General features: G+C 34.5%; 1 protein-coding gene across 3 annotated transcripts in view; it reads left to right on the top strand.

Annotated features, from left to right (window-relative positions):
- The window catches only part of LOC138701932 (IDLSRF-like peptide), a 445,082-nt gene that overhangs the window by 349,297 nt on the left and 75,420 nt on the right, over nt 1–20,365 (top strand). For all 3 annotated transcript variants that reach the window (XM_069829302.1, XM_069829303.1, XM_069829304.1), the window contains one exon: nt 14,087–14,218. In XM_069829302.1, the coding sequence (XP_069685403.1) occupies nt 14,087–14,218 (132 nt within the window). The remainder of the gene's footprint in view (nt 1–14,086; nt 14,219–20,365) is intronic.

The raw sequence follows: 20,365 nt of genomic DNA, 5'->3' as shown, positions 1-20,365 counted from the left end.
TTCTATAATTTACTGAGTGGCTGCTATATATATCTACAAAGCTTAAGGAAGATAATAATATTGTTATTAAAAATCGAATATTTTTATACTTATTAACCCAGTGGGGTTGGGTCTTTTTCATATATTTAATGGCGGTGTAGTGTAGATATTGATGTGTGTCATTGTCTTCAGTATTGGCTCGAGAGAGCTCAAAAATTACAGTTCCTAAGAAAAGATCAAAAGGTATTACTTACTGATAAAATAAGAGGCTAGAAAATTTTGTAGTCTCCTGATCATTTCAGCAAGATATCTTAGTAGGATAAAATGATTTTACGCTCTACATTTCAAGTTCTACATGCAGCAGCTATACGAAAATGCTATTGTTCGAAAGCTTAGCAAACCTGACATTTTTTTAACTTTTGCCTACAATCCACAATGACCTGAAATAGCTACTGCTATCGTCCTGACATTGATACTTGCGTTTTCGCGTTGAAACTCTAAACCTGAAGTTGGATAGGTTCAAGAAAAAGTATTTGGCCTAAAAAAATCCATTCAGAGGGAATATGTTTCATTATTATGGAAGCAAATAACGATCAAAAAGACAAGTATTCTTCATTGAAAATAAACCTGAAAAATGTTTATTTGAACGTCTAACGAACTTAGTTTGCAGCAGCATTTGCTGCACAAGCCACTAGTCATTTTATATAGGTATCAAGGGAAGCAATACGAAGCGGGAAAAAATTGTGCTGGCAAATAGTGATGAGGAAATTAAATTGGTGACAAAATATGGTGGTGACAAAAGTGATTTGGTAATAAAATATGGTGGTGACGAAAGTGAATCTGTGATAAAATGTTGCAGTGACAAAATGTGATAAGTGACGAAATCACCGGGTGACGAAAAATCGTGACGAAAATTCCGGATCCCGCAATTATTGTAGTACCGCGAATAATTAAATTAAGTTATTCGTAGTGTTAACTGTGAACATAATATGATAATTTTATGTATAATACACAATTTGTTTGTATGTGGACTTGAAAAGGATCACTCTCATATTGGTCTACATTTACTTGTGTGAAGATACATTACAGTAGGGTAAACATTGGTAATTTCGTGATAATTTCATGAAAACTAATTTAAAATGCAAATGTGTAAATACAATCCTTATTCCGATTTTTTCATCTAAAAGACGATAACTTGCTGTACAAATCTGGAGACATAAAAGATTGGATACGTTCTTGAATATGTGCCAAAAACCACTTTTACAACTTAAGCTGAAAGGTTGGTTATTTCGTGATAACCTTGGTAATTTCGTGATATTGCATTGATAATTTCGTGAGAGGTAGAAGAATTGTGGAAAAATTCATTAAAGTCAAATGAAATTCTCATTTATTGTTACAATACTTCAAACATAGTAAATCCGTCTAATATTCATAGCAAGAAAACATAGATATACATATCAACACATAATAAGAATGAAATCAAAGTAAAAATTAAAATTGAAAAGGGATCTTCTTTGCCCTGAAAGGGTGAACACTTTTATTACGGACTTTACTATAGCCTATATTACTAGAGTAACTCCAAAAGTAATGCATAACGTTTGTTTAAAAATTATATTTTTATCCTACAGCTTTGCTATTTTCACAGAATGTAGATGCATCCTTAAGGAACAAAATGTCACTTTTCCACATAATCCCCATCCATTTCAACTGCCTTACGTAACCTAGGAACGAGGGCCTGTAGACCAGCACGGTAAAAGTCTGGACCAATAAGTCTGAGCCATGTTCCATCTTCTGTCACAATTCTTGCAAGTCATCTAGCACTTATCATTGACACTTAGCATGATAACAAATCAAACAGAAGCTACACTGAACCCATTGCGTCTCTGTTTTCTTTTTTGTTATCACATCTTGTCTTCAGATTTCTAAAATTCCTATTGTAATACATTTTATATATTTTAAAAATTGTAACACTTAATGCTCAACAAAATTTCGCCTCAAACAGCTAAGATTTCTATCAGTAAAGCTAAGTCTATATGGCGGCTACAGATGTATCTAAAATTCCAAAAACATTTCCTAAAATTTCATGAAGATACAATAAATCTTCGTACCAAATATCATATGCTTACCTTTAGTAATAAGCCTGTAATGTAATTACAAATATCCACAAAATTTGTACGCCTGAGAAGTCGACGCAAAGTTGCTCTCTCCAAACATAAAGGCTCACTGAAGCAACTACAATAGTCACACAAAACTTAGCTGTATGTTTCTGGAAACTGGACACAAAAGAGCAAAGAAAAAGTATCACGAAATAACCACTGCCACGAAATTACCAATGTTTACCCTACTAATAGAAAAGGGTGGTATATATTAAAGGGATGTAGATCGAAAAGCAGAAATGTGAAGATCCACCATAACTATGGATTGTAAAGTTGAGTGACAAATATATCATATCATATCATATCATATCATATCATATCATATCATATCATATCATATCATATCATATATCATATCATATCATATCATAGTAATGGCAATAATGTGAAAATGGTAGAACTCCGAAAAAATCCTAATAGCGATCTGGTTCGTAATTTAGGTATCTATGTAATTTTCAAAGAAAATAAGACTGAAACGGAGTACATATTTCCTCCCAGGCAGAACCTCGACTCGAACCGATCTGTCTTCGTAATAGTCTGATGGTTTGAGCTACGCAGCTACTGCAGAACTATTTCTTCTCATACCAAAAATTCTACAGAATTGGGCAACACCTACTGTATAACAGTGTTCAATGGGAACAAATTAAAAAAAATATATATATGGACACAATGAATCCTGTAAGTTGAAGATTTCGAAACCAAGAAATGAATGTATCCTTGGAAACGAACTGAACAATGAAATAGGAGCGTTTATATTACGTATAATTTTATATAGGTATCAAGGGAAGCAATACGAAGCGGGAAAAAAATTGTGCTGGCAAATAATGATGAGAAAATTAAATTGGTGACAAAATATGGTGGTGACAAAAGTGATTTGGTGATAAAATATGGTGGTGACAAAAGTGAATCGGTGACAAAAAGTTGCAGTGACAAAATGTGATATGTGACGAAATCACCGGGTGACGAAAAATCGTGACGAAAATTCCGGATCCCGCAATTATTGTAGTACCGCGAATAATTAAATTAAGTTTTTCGTAGTGTTAACTGTGAACATAATAGGATATAATTTTATGTATAACTACACAATTTGCTTGTTTGTGGACTTCAAAAGGATCACTGTCATATTAGCCTACATTTACTTGTGTGGGGATATATTAAAGACCATATTACTACTTCAGCAGGAGCTATTTTTTGAAAGTAGTGTAAGTACACCTGCACTCGCGCGAAATCGATATCACAATGTATACAACTTGTCTGCATATCATAATTCTTGGTCTCTGCGGAATTCAGCAGTCTAACGCCTTCGGAAAGTGTTCATATGCGCTGTTAAGGTCAGAAGCTTACAGAAAACGGAACGAAAAAACACAAGTGAATTCCATGTCGTGTGACTATTTTAGTAAATGGTAAGATAAATTCCTTAAGCGAATACCAGCATATCGGTATGACTCATATACGAGTATAACTTCAGATTTACACGAAGGTTAAAGAAGAAATATTTCCCGGCATATACAGGGTGGTTCAAAAGTTTATGTCAATATGCTGATAAGTGAGAGACCTGATAATTTGAAACGATAAATGTAAAATTCATTTCTCCGCATTTGCACCGTTTCAAAAATAAATAATTGGTGCTTTGCACACGATAAGTTACATCGAGATTGGTTTCAACTTGACAATTACGAAATTAATTAATAATTATTAGAACTGAAGTTATAATTCCCTGAAGTAGCCTCGTTGTTCACTCAGCCTCCTGTGAAATTAACTACTAGTAGGTATTTTCCGGGGATAAAAGGCGGCCGGAGCGTGGTGCGAACATATCACCTCATTTTAATGCCGAGGGTTAAGAATGCATGCAGCTCTATTTTATTGTTCTCCATGCGCCTCTATGGCATGTAAACGGAATACTTAACCGAAAAAAGCAGTAAATTTAATACAGAAACTAATAGGAATAATTTAATTATATTTACAAAATAAATTTTATTTTTAACCCCCCAGTATAAACACTAATCATGAACTGGTCTGCGAAGCTGTGTTTTAAGAAAACTCTAAATAAATATTAAATTAAAATAGCTTCATCTCATGATCTTCTCGCCATGAATTAGGCCAGGAATGCGATGCTTACTAGTAATTCCGAGCGAATTTTTTAATGCCTCTCCTCGGGCGCGGCGCTTTTCGCCTGAGCCACATTTTTATTACAGCAGTAAGAAAATATGTACAGTACATGCAACGTTGCAGACCGTAACAGATCGCAAGCGAGTTTACTATAATGCTTTCAATGAGAAATAGAAGGTTCCTTTTTTTAGAACAATATGAGGAACAATCGGTGAAGTACACGTTTAATACGCAAATATATACTGAGTGTTCATTTCAAAGTGTGTCATGACGTCAATGTTGATGAGTCAGCGATTTGAAGCGAGTTTCAGCTTTTATGTCAGAGAAGTTGCCTATTAATCAAGGCGTTCAATCTGAACTTAAGAACGTGTACGGTATAATTTGAACGTCGTAGCAACAGATGGCGGTCTGTAAGGTCTGTGTGCTACCATAACCTCTTTCGAACTGTGTTTTGCGCGGACAAGTAGTACCCAAGGTATTTGTTATCATCGGTTGCATACGGCAACATTCCACAATGCAAATCAAATGCTCCGTCGAAGTTAATGTCAACAAATACTGTACTAATTAATCGTCTTAACCCTCTCCCCATATTCCGACAGTAAAAAAAAAACTCATCTCAGTACGTGTTTCCAAACAGTTCATATTCCTGCCACTACCGGCGTTACGGTACGTATCGGTAAGTACTCTTCAGAATGAACGCCGTACTTGCTAGGCAACTTCTCTTGCACATAGGTAATACGCTTCTGCGGAAATGTAGGAAGATTGAATTCTCTAGGCTCATCGGCTAGCCACATGACGACATACAGCGAGCCATGACACACTTTGAACTGAACACGCAGTAGACAAAAAAGCAATGTAAAACGTCATTGTGAGACGCAACGCCATAACGAATACAGACATTACTTGGGAGAATATAGAAATAAATTTATTGCAGACTAGATATTGCAAGTACAAATATAATTTTAAATTATTAAATTATTGTTAATATGTAGGCCTGCTATCTTCTTTGTAATTATTTATAACTAGCCGTACCCGTGCGCTCCGCTGCACCTGTTAGAAATAAATATAAAGTAATTACATAATTAAAATAGGACGTCTGATCCAGGGAACAACTTTTACAACAGCGCAAGATAATCTGCTTCGCTCATTACCCTTTTTTTTTTTTGCATTGCATTTATTGCATATATATTTTAACACAATTCAATTGAGCATAGTTAAAATTTGAATTATAAAATAATGGATTGCTAAGCTAACTTACTATTACTGCATACTAAATCAATACACTCTCGTTGTTCGTTAATTCTCTGAGATTAAAATGAGTGTACATAAATATTATTTTAAGAAATACAGAAAACGAATGTACAAAATAGCCTATCAAATTTTCCGTGCTTAAGAAGCTATTTTAATCTTACCTGACCTCAATTTACTCAGACGTTACTGTAATAACATTATAGCATTATGTCCATCTAGAGAAACTACACTTTCCAATGGTGAAATAATAATCGGTTAATTTAGCTTCTGATATTACTTCATACAAACACAGAAACATTCTCTGTAGGCTATGTTTAATAGCTTTCGATTTTTGATGTCCAAGGCCCCTGTTTCGATTGTTGTTGTCCAAGGCCCCTTATAGACGAAGTCATTTGTTCTTAATTCATTGCACCGTCTTAGATGGCGTTATTTTAATTTTAAAACTCATTTATCTCATTAAATATCAGTCCTATCAAAATTTTGTCAAGAATAAAACGTATCGGAAATCATTTTTAAAGGAACTTTTGTTATGTAACATTTTTCATGAAAATCAATAATAAACGAGATATTTCGATTTATTTAATTCAGGCCCCCTTATAACCCCCCTTTTAAATAAACTATTTTGAATGCCATATAGCCTAAAATCTAAGTTACAACGAACTTAATTTATATTCCAATTTTCATATAAATCGGTTCAGCCATTATCGCGTGAAAAGGTAACAAACATACAGACAGACATACAAACAAAAATTTCAAAAAAGCGATTTTCGGTTTCAGGGTGGTTAATTATATGTGTTAGGACCAATTATTTTTGGGAAATCGAAAATTACCAGAAAAATTTCGGCTACAGATTTATTAATAGTATAGATTAAAATATAATTTTGAGATGGTCGATATACGTAGTTCAAAATTTTATTTGTGCCGTTTTCTCTTTGTAATTGAACATCTAAATGTGCAAGCAAGAAATTAAATATAATATAATTCTCTAAGAGTTACAACCGTCGAGATATCCACATTTAATTAAGTTTATTTTCGAAAAAATGTTCAATGTTTGGCAGCACGTGCAGGCGCAAAAATGTTTTTCGTTGATGCAATTTAAAGAAGAACAATTTGAGGAACAAATTGTCAGATGACAATTTCACTTCAATTCTGAGATTTGTATCTGCAAAATGCAATAATTCCGAATATAGGGGAAATAGTTTAGAAGAAAATCAGAGAAAATTCTGGCGATGGTTTTTCAATAGTGAAATTTAACAATTTTGTTTTTTTTTTTCAATAGGCAATTCAGAGTTTCCTTAGAGCGATTTGTGAGCAGTAACAAAGTTATGGTGTAAGTTATACATTGGAAGCTCTTACGTTCGACAGAAATCAAGTTCGACATCATATAGTTCGACTGCTTACGTAGGAGAATTTCACAGCCCCTATACGGGCACTAAGAAATGGATTTGCCATTTGAATGGAAATTCGTCCTGTGTCTTGTAGTGATACTTTTGTTAAAGGAAAACAGAATATTTTATTGATTAGGACATCCATATTGATCGCTGATTCTAAATTAATGAACTCTTCTTTTTCTATTTGGGAATTGTGCCGTTTGTGAGACGGAACAGTCGAAACCCACTGTGGTACTAGAAGAGCATACACAAGTCTCGGGGCGGGCAGGAAATGCAAGTACAGTACTGTATTCGTTAATGGATAACCAATAAGAATTTGTAATCATTTCACCTGCCACACCCACTATCCTTATTGGACAGAACTTTCAATTCTGTTCTGTCGAACTTAGAAGAGTTCACTGTATTTTTTTCTTCCACCATGTCAATAATGTCAAAGCAATTGCTTGTACAAATTTTGGTCACTCGAGCGCAATTATGAGGGCCGCAAAAACAAGCTTCTCTGGGGCCGTTTACAGAAATAAAACACAATTTCATTTGAAAAATTTATTTGAGCAGATAGGCCTACAACTCTTGAGCTATTTTCAACATATTCCCCACTGAAATTGAGACATTTGAGAGAGTTGTAGACGGCTGTCACACACTGCTTCCGATCCCAGTCAGCAGACTTCTATGACACAGGGATACAAAAGTTGATCCCACGGTATGACAAATATCTCAATTCCGGTGGGGAATATGTTGGAAAATAGCTCAACAATATGTATCTGTTCTAATAATATTTCCATGCAATTGTGTTTTCTTTTTGGAAACGGGCCAAGGAAAACTTATTTTTTACAGCCCTTAATTGCGTTCCAGTGGCCGAAATTTGTATAAGCATTTGTTTTGACATTATTAACATCGTGGAAGAAAAATAAATAACTTTTTTATCTGCCCTCGCGAGAATGTTTGCTTGCAAGCTCTATTATGGCATGACGTGTTTGTCGGCATGAAACCTCTTTGGTTCAAATGTTCTCTCCACCGTCTAGTTATAGTATAAACGTACTCGTCATCAATCAGACATGCCACCACTATGCAGCTTGATTTATTGATATACACTCTCTTGGTGTCCCGTTTCCGGTGTCAATGCAGGTTATCGGCAATTCATCAAGTAAATTAAGCTCTCCCGCTGCATAGACGACGTATTGACCCCTGAGCTGTGGACTCTAGTAGCTCAAGTCAACAAAGTCACAATCAGTACTAACTACAATATATCAATTACATTGCGTTCCGGTTTATAAATAGTTTCGGTTTTATTTCAACTGAATAATTTGATGCAAGTTTCTTTCAAACTTTTTAAGGCATTATTAAATTGTTCTATGCTATTGTAACATATGTACAAAAAATACTCTTTCAAATATATCAGTTTCTACAAGAAAGAAACATTTCTAATTATTGAACAACTCTAGGCATTGTATTAAGAAACGTTTAAAATGTGATTTCTTTCAATTATACAAAGCGAGTCACATCCCAGGGATCGGCATTCCTGACGTCTTCCGGCCCTACAATCTGCCAAGCAGATCGCTGGTTTTTACGGATAACGTTCTTGCCGTTTCACGGCACTACAGCGTGGCAAGTAATCTTTCGCGTAACTAATGAATTATTTATTTAAAGAGATTGACACAATTTTACCTGAATTTCAGATTAATTGTTAAAAATATACTCCATTACATTCTATAAACAGAGTGATTCACGAGAATTTACTGTCACTTACGGAGCTTATTTCTGAAGACATTCTGAACAAAAAATGTCATGTAAATATTTGTCCTAATCGCAATATTTTCAGAGTTACATTAATTTGATATTGTTAGTAAAGTACCTTTTTGTTTAATTTTACGGGGAAAAAAATATTACAAATAGAGAATGAACTATTCAGAAGTATCATTTCTTTAATTGGCTAGTGTTCTGAAGCTAAAAATGTGTTGTTAATTGCTTTGTACAGACTATGTTTTTCAATTTTTAAGTAAAAATTACGTCATTCTTACGCACTTATCACAAAAATTGTTACAAATCATACGACTTTAGGAACTTGATTCTTTACAGTTTAATTATGCATCCTAATGTACAGTTTTAAAGAAATTACAAGACTGGCGTGATTTGTAACAACTATGTTAAATGCGCAAGAAAATGTAATTTTGTGGTTAAATATCGAAAAAAAAAATCTGTACGAAGCAACTATGGAATTTACAACACATTTTTAACTTCTGAATACTAGCTAATTATTAAAGAAAAGATACTACTGAATGGTTTATTCTTTTATTCTTAAAACTAAACAATAATGGTATTTTACAAACAATTTCAAGTTAGTGTAATTCTGAAAATAATGAGATTAGGACAAATGTTTATATGACTTTCTTGCTCAGAATGTCTTCGGAAATAAGCTCCGTAAGGGACGGTAAATACTCGTGAATCACCCTGTATGTGGGCAGGGAAACCCAACACACTGCTTGCGATACAGCAATCTCACAGCTCGGTAACAATGCCGGTAACTTAGATTTGCTTTCCGATCCATTAAGAAATAGTACTTATATCCATTGTTAGACACGCATTTTGACCTTTCACGTATATATTTCTATCTACGCTAAAATAAAAAAGAAAGGATATTTTGGAACAGGAAATTACACTGACGTTGTCATTGAAATGCTTATGTTATTTGCGATAAACTCAACACTGTGGGCGAGTGCATTGTTACATGCAAATGAAGTTCGCTTATACACATAACCTACTTGGAGATGATTGTTATAAGGCATATATTTAAATGAACTAATGTTATTCAGCTCTGTTTTGATATGTATGCGAAACAGACGCGTGTACAATACATGCGTAACAATAGAAAGTTATGTACAATCTTGGCATTACTCATATACGAATGGATAAATAAAAATGACAATATTTACGAGATACTTTCATGTTCTTGTAGAATACTACAATAATACGAATTAATTTTGTATATTGTTTGTGGCTCTCAAATATTTCTTTACTTATCCTCTACCTGTTAATAGTACATTCTATTTAAGCATAATAATAATAATAATAATAATAATAATAATAATAATAATAATAATAATAATAATGGTCACAGTAATACTGTGCGTTCAAATAATCCCTCCGCATGTCAACTGTATTTCTTAAGGTTCACTTTCGCGTTTGCGAATCTAGTCCTACAAGGGCGAGAGTGAAAGAAGAAAAGGAAGATATATCATCCTTACAAGCAGCCATTGCGTTGCGGAGGGAATAATTGAATGCATCGTATTATTCATTCATTCACAGTTTTCTGCCCAAGGGCAGGTCTTCACTGCATTCTTCAATCTTTCTTATTTTCTACCTTCCTTTTACTATAGCCAGTGCCAGTGTTTTTGGCGCGTGTCCTTCAGTAAAAAGTCAGTCAGTGAGCTCTTGTCGCCAGTGCAGCTGAGAACGGTTCCACTCAACACGTCACGTCAGCAATCAGCCCACTGCGTCAAAGGCGAGACACTCGAACTTCGCGTTTCTGAGATGTGTCTTTGAGTACACTGTCCAGCCAGTGGCATGTTGCCACTTCGGCTGAGAGTGATACCACCTCTTACACAGATGTGACGTCAGCAATCTGCCAATCACAGTTGTACAGCTTTCTCGCCCACATTTTGTGGCAAAGATAAAATACTCGCTCTCAACGTTCCCATTACTTATTTCACACGCCAGAAACGGTGGCACTGGCTGTATCCGCTTACGATCCATATATCTTAATGTCACCTATCATTTGATATATTCTACTGCCCAAAATTTTTCTCCCGTTCACCATTCCTTCCGGTGTATCCTTCAGTATGCGGTTTCATCTTAGTGATCCAGCCAATTCCTCTTTCTCATCCTGATTAGTTTCAACATTATTCTTTATTATTATTATTATTATTATTATTATTATTATTATTATTATTATTATTATTATTATTATTATTATGAGCGCATTCACTATTATTCAGACTTTATTTCGTTTAGTTCATTAGCCATTCTTAAACCTTACAGAGAGGGGGAAAGTAACTGGCCACCCTAACCCATTATCTGGCATAGTTGCCTCATAAGCGATGCCTTGTTGGAATCACTTATGAGGTTCAGACCTATCTTCGGACAGTTGACCAAACAATAAATCTAATAGCAAATGTTATTTATATATTATTATTATTACTATTATTATTATTATTATTATTATTATTATTATTATTATTATTATTATTATTATTATTATTATTATGAAAGCATTCACTATTATGCAGACTTTATCTCGTTTAGTTCATTAGCCATTCTTAAATCTTACAGAGAGGGGGGAAAGGAACTGGCCATCCTAACCCATTATCTGACATAGTTGCCTCATAAGCGGTGCCTTGTTGGAATCACTTGTGAGGTTCAAACCTATCTTCGCACAGTTGATTAAATAATAAATTTTATAACAAATGTTATTTATAATAATAATAATAATAATAATAATAATAATAGTAATAATAACATATTATTATTATTATTATTATAAATTATTATTATTATTATTATTATTATTATTATTATTATTATATTCTCTTATTTTCGATAGTGTAGTTCTGAAAGGACATTTTAACGTGGAAATAACAGTTGGATCTATACACCTTGAGAAGATACACGAGGGTAATTCCTTAATAACAGAAAAACGGCAACAAACAACACGCTGTAATCGCTTCAACTACAGCAAATTGTCCGGAGTAGATCGATGGACACATCCAACAATTGATTAGTGTTTTATTCAGGGACGCATTCAAACTACATTCTTTATTCAGCTCAGGAAAGAGAAGAGGATACCATGTTGAAATGCAATCTACACGAAACAAATCAAATATACAATTTTCTAGCGATCGATCGCTGATAATAATACACTAGGTATCTGAAGAAATGTCTAATGTGTGGCTATAGAAGCCTATAATTTGTACGAATTCAATTCACACAAAGAACGCCTTCCAATTCATCTTCTGTCTTCCAAACACTTTACACTTTCCGTGTATTTCTCCTTAGATTTTAATATCCCTTTATTCTAATATTTGCCGCATAGTGACATATTATGATACATTATGGGGGGGAAAATAGGAACTATTAATCTTGCTTAATTCATATAATAAAGACCATCGCCTGACAAAATTATACTATAAAGTTAATTAATCTTATTTCACTATAAAGACGGAATGCATGGGTGACCTTTCTTTTGAGTTTGTTCCGTAATTACGTAAGCAGTTGTCATATACCATGTTTATTAAGTACAAATAATTCCCACTGTTAACTAATTCAAAGGGTTATAGGTACTTGAAATATTCAGAAATGTGGCTTCAGAACCAGCGTAACGACTGATACTTCACGGCTAAGGATTAAGACAACGACAACAGGACAAAGTCGTACCTATGACGAAACGACGATGATGATGCCCATGACGACACGACGAATATGATGACGATATGATACTACGAATATGATAACAGTAAGGTCACGACGAATATGCTATTTACGCTATTATGACGAATATAGTGTTAATTTCGACGTCACGTCGAATATAATAGTAATTATGATAATACGACGATTATGGTGACTGATACGATGACACGACAATTATGATAATTATGACAATATGATGATACAACAATTATAATGACAATGACAACATGACGAATATGCTAATTATGGCAATATGACGAATGATATGGATTTCAACAATATGTCGAATATGATAATACAACGATTATGATTACAATGGCAGCGTGAAAAATATGCTAATTATGGCAATAGGACAAGTATGATGTCAGTTTCAACAATAGGCCTACGTCGAATATGATACAACGATTATGACGACATTGACAACATGACGAATATGCTAATTATGGCAATATGACGAATATGATGTTAGTTTCAACAATACGTCGAATATGATGATACAACGATTATGATGACAATGACAACATGACGAATGTGCTAATTATGGCAATATGACGAATATGATGTTAGTTTCAACAATACGTCGAATATGATGATACAACGATTATGACGACATTGACAACATGACGAATATGCTAATTATGGCAATATGACGAATATGATGTTAGTTTCAACAATACGTCGAATATGATGATACAACGATTATGATGACAATGACAACATGACGAATGTGCTAATTATGGCAATATGACGAATATGATGTCAGTTTCAACAATACGTCGAATATGATGATACAGTGATTGTGATGACAATGACAACATGACGAATGTAACAATTATGGCAATATGACGGATATGTCAGTTTCAACAATACGTCGAATATGATGATGCAACGATCATGATGACAATAACGACATGACGAATATGATAATTATGGCAATATGACGAATATGATGTCAGTTTCAACAATACGTCGAATATGATGATGCAACGATCATGATGACAATAACGACATGTCGAATATGATAATTATGGGAATATGACGAATATGATGTCAGTTTCAACAATACGTCGGATATGATGTAACGATTATGATGACAATAACGACATAATGAATATGATAATTATGGTAATATGACGAATATGAGGTCAGTTTCAACAATACGTCGAATATGATGATACAACGATCATGATGACAATGGAAACATGACAAATATGCTAATTATGGCAATATGACGAGTCAGTTTCAACAATACGTCGAATATGATGATGCAACGATCATGATGACAATAACGACATGACGAATATGATAATTATGGCAATATGACGAGTATGATGTCAGTTTCAACAATACGTCGTATATGATGATACAACAATTATGATTACAATGACAACACGACAAATGTGATAATTATGGCAATATGACGAATATGATGTCAGTTTCAACAATACGTCGAATATGATGGTACAACGATTATGATGGCAATGATAATAGCGCTCAGCACAGAGCTGAGAGGTCCCGGGTTCGATTCCCAGTGCCAGAACGAATTTTTCTCAAATTAATAGGTATCTACATGTTGACTACTTACAGAGGTAGTCTTGATTATTCAATGATATCACATTCACAGAAGAAGTCCCTATATGAGCTTAGCAGTTATAGCGACTATAAATAAGAACGATTGTAAGCATGTTACTCAAAATGATGGCTATGAAAACGATTAAGAATGTTGTCTGTTGGTTGCAGGAGACGCCTGTCATCCGTATGAACCTTTCAAATGTCCTGGCGATGGAATCTGCATCTCCATCCAGTATCTGTGTGACGGAGCTCCGGACTGTCCCGACGGCTATGATGAAGATTCTCGACTTTGCACAGCAGGTAAGTATGCCCCACTCTCTTTCTGTGTGTTTGCCAATGTTCTGCGTGTTGTGATAACTGATAATGTTGTCTGATAATGAGCCATTCTCCCCCATTTACTAACCAAATGTATTTTCTTTCAGCTGCTTTCTGAAGTGGTTTCATTTTGTAACAAAAATTCCTATGATATTTTAAGACAGAAAGTAATATAGGCCTATTTATTTTATTTACCAGACCTTCCTCAAATTAGAGGCTGCCATTAGAAAAAGAATACAGGACAAAAAAGAACAAGTAGACAATGAAAGGTAACAGAGTAAGAAAAATGACAAACAAGTAAACAAGTAAAAAAGAGAAATGATAATGGTGCGTCAGTTTTTTTCAGTACACTGAATTAGAGTCCATATATAAGAGTTTGACTGACTCTTTAATTATGAGGAGGACCAGTTTATTTAGAAACGATTTGTGCAGCCCTAGGATCTTGCAGAATTGAGAAGAGAAGTTAGGTATCGTTCCTCTTGCTCCAAACATCAATCCCGTGACACTCATATCGTGAAGTTGGTATTTATCTTCATAATACGGGATGATTGGAACGTAGATTGCTCGTTTCTCCTCGTGTACGTCTTCAGGCTGTTCTTTATATTGTTTCAAACCTGATGGTGGAGTCAATGATCATACCCAGAGACAGGGATTCACTAATGGCGATAATGTCAATGCGTCTGTTACTACCATTGTCGGTAGTTCAGTGTATTTTAATCTTCTAAGGACATCGGCCAATTTAGTTCTAATTGCATGGTGCCTATGTATGCGCAAAGTTTTATCATAAGGGCAGGCTCCCAGGACATGTCCAAGGGTTTCTATCTCACTGACGCATCGCCTGCAGTGGTTGTCCTTAGACCTACCGAGTATGGCTCTTACACTTACGTTGGCAGTCATTTTGATAGCCTCCTTTCATTCACAGCTAGTCATTCCATCGGGCTTAGTTATCCATTTGTTAGAGGGAGTGAATTCACTGTACAGAATAACGCCTTTTCCCTTTTGAGGTGAGTTGCACCATGGGTTGTACTCTCGTTGGCGCAATTCGGTCCTAATTTTTCTGGTGTTTATTACGCCTCTTGTAGAAGTTAGGGGTTCAAAACATTCACATTAATGTTTTAGGGTTTCATACATACTCTCTCGCCAGTTCTTCCTATAACATCGTTACCTATTAATCAACGTATTGTCCTTGGATCGTTAAGAAGTGTGAATAAGTTTCGAAGATCTAATCCGATGCTTAAAATCCAAACTGTAAACAAATTTTGGTGCTGTCAGGGCATGATATATAAATTTTATTATTAACAAATGTATATAAAACCTAAGTCCGGTAAGATGCTACACATGACGGAATTTTTGGGGAAGGGTTCTCATATACGTAGTTGTGCATTTATTTCAATAATTTTCATACAATTTGAATTCGTAAACGTCAACTAATTCACCTAAATGTTTAATTCGCATTGACTACTTCAGAATTGTACCATACAAATGAGAATTTAATCCGACGAAAATGTTTGTAACGACTCTTTAAGTCAAAGACTGTAATTATACTATTAAATTCTAAATAATTCATACAGAACGCCTTTACTTAGCGTGTTTGAGAATGATTTTACATCCATAAGCTTACAGTTAACAGCAGAGAACGGCAGGTACAAAAAATATAATTTCGCTTTCACCTCGTAACGAGATAGAATAAATAATCAGTTATTAAGTATGTAAATACATACGAGAGTGACCTAAAAAATGTATTTTCTTACCTGATGCATAACTGGAAATAAGCTTGAAATGTAGAATTCCGTAGCAACATCCTCGCTTTTCGTCTGCCTGTGAGACGATCTGAAAAGAACATCAAAGCAATTAATCCAACTTGTTTGGTACATTGTGCGCCGTCTTTTCTTTTACACACTTGCTGGATATTTCAAGATTATTCACGCTTTTGAATGGGGAATATAATGTGTCTCTAACATGTACTTGGAAAGGATTTGGAAATATATTCATTTCTTAATTATAATCGGAACAGTTAGGGCACATATTTTGAGCTGCGCGGGTAGAGCACTATACTGGCTTCAAATTTCACCAACGGCAAGAATATTTGTCAATTGTTCCTTTAATGTCCTATACTGTCCTAAGAGACCAGGTGTAGTGGTGACATCCTCCGGAGTCATGATACATTGTTTGTTTTACTTTAACCCTTTGATGCACGCATTTGGGAAGGAAATAAAAAATTGTGTTTGCAATGAAATTAAACTTTTATTTGTCTAAGAGAAGTGCCTCAAATTAAAAAAATTATAAAAACTCCATTTTTACACAGAAAATGAGTGGTTTCATGGTAAAACCACTATAGCTACAACACTGCAGAACACAATGTCTTCAGACTTATTGCGAATGATACAAAAGGAAACAGTTTCTGGTTTCATTAAGGCAAAGTGCCACTTCAGATGTGTTGCGCGGTAATTAGAAAGGAAAAGAATGGACCTTCTATCCTTCCACTTGAGCCAGGACACTCCAGCATATGACGTACGGGTATCACTCTCACCACGTTTCATGTCGTGGTCTCTTCTTTCGTCGTGTGGTAAACCAATACGCCCATGTCTAACTGTACCACATGCATAGATATTTTGCTGCCTTAGAGACATCATCAGATTCAAACTTGTGCAAAAGTTGTCAAAAACACTTTTTGATTGTCACCAACCATCTCTTCCTTGTAGCCATGATGAATAAGCTGACGCGAAAATGGAACATTTTGTTGGATATGGTAAGCATAACTACCCTATTTGCATGGTGGTTACGTTTTGAAACCACCACATTATTTCTATATTGACACCACATGTATCGAAGAAATTACAATCTTGTTACTGAAATATGTTCTAAAAGACCGAAAGACAAATAATACTAAGTAGAAACATACGTAACTGTGATATTTTTAATATACAACTGAAATAAAAACATGTAGCGAGTCTTCCACATCCAAACTATACACAACAACATCGGCCATCTTAGTGGAGAAACACAAATATAGGGAAAATAAAATTCTTCTGCAGTTACTAGGGATCAGTAAACGCAGGACAGTAGTTTTGAAATGAAAATCACACTGCAGGTAGGCAGAAAACTAAAATTTAAAAGGTGGTTATGTACTGTAACCACTGCGCTTCAAAGGGTTAAAGTTCAATATTTAAAATTTAAAATTTTCAATTTTCAAATTTTAAATGCGATGCTATAACATGGTCAAGTACAAGTTTATATAATAATACAGAACAAAACATATAATACAGAATAATACATCAGACTACAGACTATAATTACAGCAACAGAAGTGGAAATAAAATAATACAATCAATATAATTCTACTCTTCAAAAAAGTCACTGAAATGAGGAAAAATGCCTTACAACTATGCTGATATAACATTTTTTTTTTTTATTTTTATCAGTATGTTCTGGGAGTCGTTTAACCGAAGTATGTTGGTGAATAGAAATGAAGTTTCTAAGGGAAGCAGTACTCTTTTCTGAGTGAAATATGTGCATGCTTAGAGACGAAGATATCTGGGATTAGTAGGATATATAAAAGAAAATTTATTACCATTTCTTCATTCCTATAACTTTCTGTCCTACGTGATCTAATTTCCTGATCTTATTGATCACTATCTAAGGATTTGTTACAAAATGAAACCTCTCAGCGGCAATTGCAAACAATTATAACACCTAAAAATGGTGTCACGGAAGGTATCAAAACAGAATTGCGATCAAAAATGCCCATTGTTTTACGAGAATGTATCACGGAAGGAAACTTCTGTGTTGTACATTTTTCCGGATGTTTGCAATTACCAAATTCCGAATCATATAACTACAAATACATATTTTACAAAAAGAAACATAGCCCAGTACTTAAGGTCACGTAATCACTGAAGACTAAAATAAATCTGAAAATGTTTATTTACAACGCTTGCTGTCTCACCATTCAAGGAAATATCGATTCATACTTCCTTTCTGGTGAGTTACTTATATTTTTGTTGCATGAGGTTTCGTATCGTGCCTTTGGCCTATTATGGCGGAACACCACTGAATAATTGACGATTACAATCGATACCTCTACACGCGATATTGTGCCATGCGTGTGAGAGCTAAGAAGAACGGAAAATACACTCGATATCAAGTCAGGCAAGAAAACGTTGAGGCAAAAACTTATCTACGTTACTACCTCCGAGTCTTGTATAAGTTTTCCTCCACCGAATCGAGTGGATCCAGTCAATGAAATGGAAAGCGACCACGCTGCAATAAATAATGCAGATAATCGATTATTTTAATTTCGTTGTATTCACTGCTCGGAACTTTCCCTTTACGATGGCCATTTCAAGGGTATATCGTATCATATAAAAAGATTTTCAAAAGTACGGTATAATATTATTTAAAATTAAAATTGAATGAGAGGAATTTTGACATAAAGCTCAGATACCTACGTCAAATTTTGTATGTACAAAGGAATAATTTTATCGACACTAAATGTTTTTGTGACTATTTTTCATTACAAATTTATGGTGTCATCGAGATCATTGTTAAATGACAGCCAATATATCAAAAACAGAATTGTTATCATAACAATCATAGGCAACAGTATTTCTGAATAAAACAAATGAAGTCCTGCGTAAAAAATGTGCTTTCAGAAACGGCATTAAAACTGTAGTGTGTCATTTTAAAATGTTTTCGATGACGTAACAACTCGTACAACAAAAGGCGCAAAAATATTTTGTTTAAATAAATATATTCCTTTCTAAATACAAGGTTCGTCTAAAATCTCTCATTCAATTTTTAATTACAATTATACTTTACTTTTGAAAAAAAAACATATATATATATATTTTTTTTTAATTTTATCTTGTTTAATTTGTACTTACATGAATAAAATTACAAATTAATGAGTCTTCGGATACAAAATCACTTGCGTTACATTTCCCCAAAAATAAAATAATTTCGACAGAAATAACGTCCAGGTATATTCCTTATTTCATGTGACTAAATATTTCCTTCACTTTTCCCCACATGAAGAAATGCATTGGTATTAAATCATGAATTTTTAAAAACAAGACAAGCGGTACGATATTATTCATACAAGAATCGTTCTCCATAGCGCTAAATTGATATACGGAAGTATTTCTATTGCACATACATACCTACAACGTAATTTTTTTAGTTTGCCAGTTTGGTGATAACGTAGAGGTGCCAGACCTCTGGGTACGAACAACAGCTGGCTAAATTGGACATCAGAATTTGCGACTTGCTATGCAGAGACAAATCAGAGTCATCAATAACGAATATGTGAAAAAACATGGCTCTGGTGAGCAAAAAAATTTTTGAAAGATAGTCACTGCGACTGGGACATATTATGAGAAGCGAAATCTGCATAATGCTGAGAACACTAAGAAGTTGTCAAACATATAGGAGAATTGATCCGGGACAACTGACAATCGCAAATACCGACGTCCATTTTCCTTTCAGTTCTTTGTGAAAAGCTGTCTGGCAACGTCAGAATGCCACCTGTTTGTTAAACTTAAATACTGAATTGAAAATGACAATTTTCTATCGCTAAGAATGTAATATTCAGAGTTTCATCGTGCCTGATGTACAGTCAGCGCAGTGGATAGCTGCAGAATGTAAATAAGGCCACACCCTCTTTGCCTCCCAGTGTGGTTGCCCCGTAAGGGGAGGCAAGGGGATACGGCATGTTTAGATTCTCCAAATATCTACTGCGCTGGCTGTATATTCCTTTATTTAATTGAAGACTAAGGCTGTTAAAAATTGAGAAAGATAACACTTTTTGCAAATACAAATGCTAGAGTTGTATACCGGGTGATTCAAAAGATTGTATTCAATTTGAAAGAACGTAGTACAGAGGGGTCGAAATATAACATTCTTCGAATAGTAACCTTTGCTCACCAAAGTAATCCTCAGTCAGACAAGCTCGTAATGGCAGGATCTACATTGCGGATGCAATCATATTTTGCACCATAATCACTGTCACCACGTTTGAATGGGAGATGTACAGCTTTTTGCAACAAGTTGTTCCAGAGGTGACAGAATACGTGCCACTCATAGTTCGGCAGCAGATTTGGATGCAACTGGACGGAGCACCAGCATACTTTATTA

This window comes from Periplaneta americana, chromosome 6 (genome assembly GCF_040183065.1).
Source record: "Periplaneta americana isolate PAMFEO1 chromosome 6, P.americana_PAMFEO1_priV1, whole genome shotgun sequence".
Taxonomy (NCBI): Eukaryota; Metazoa; Arthropoda; class Insecta; order Blattodea; family Blattidae; genus Periplaneta; species Periplaneta americana.
The sequence above is the reverse complement of the archived record's forward strand: the minus strand, read 5'-3'. Positions and strand labels throughout refer to the sequence as shown.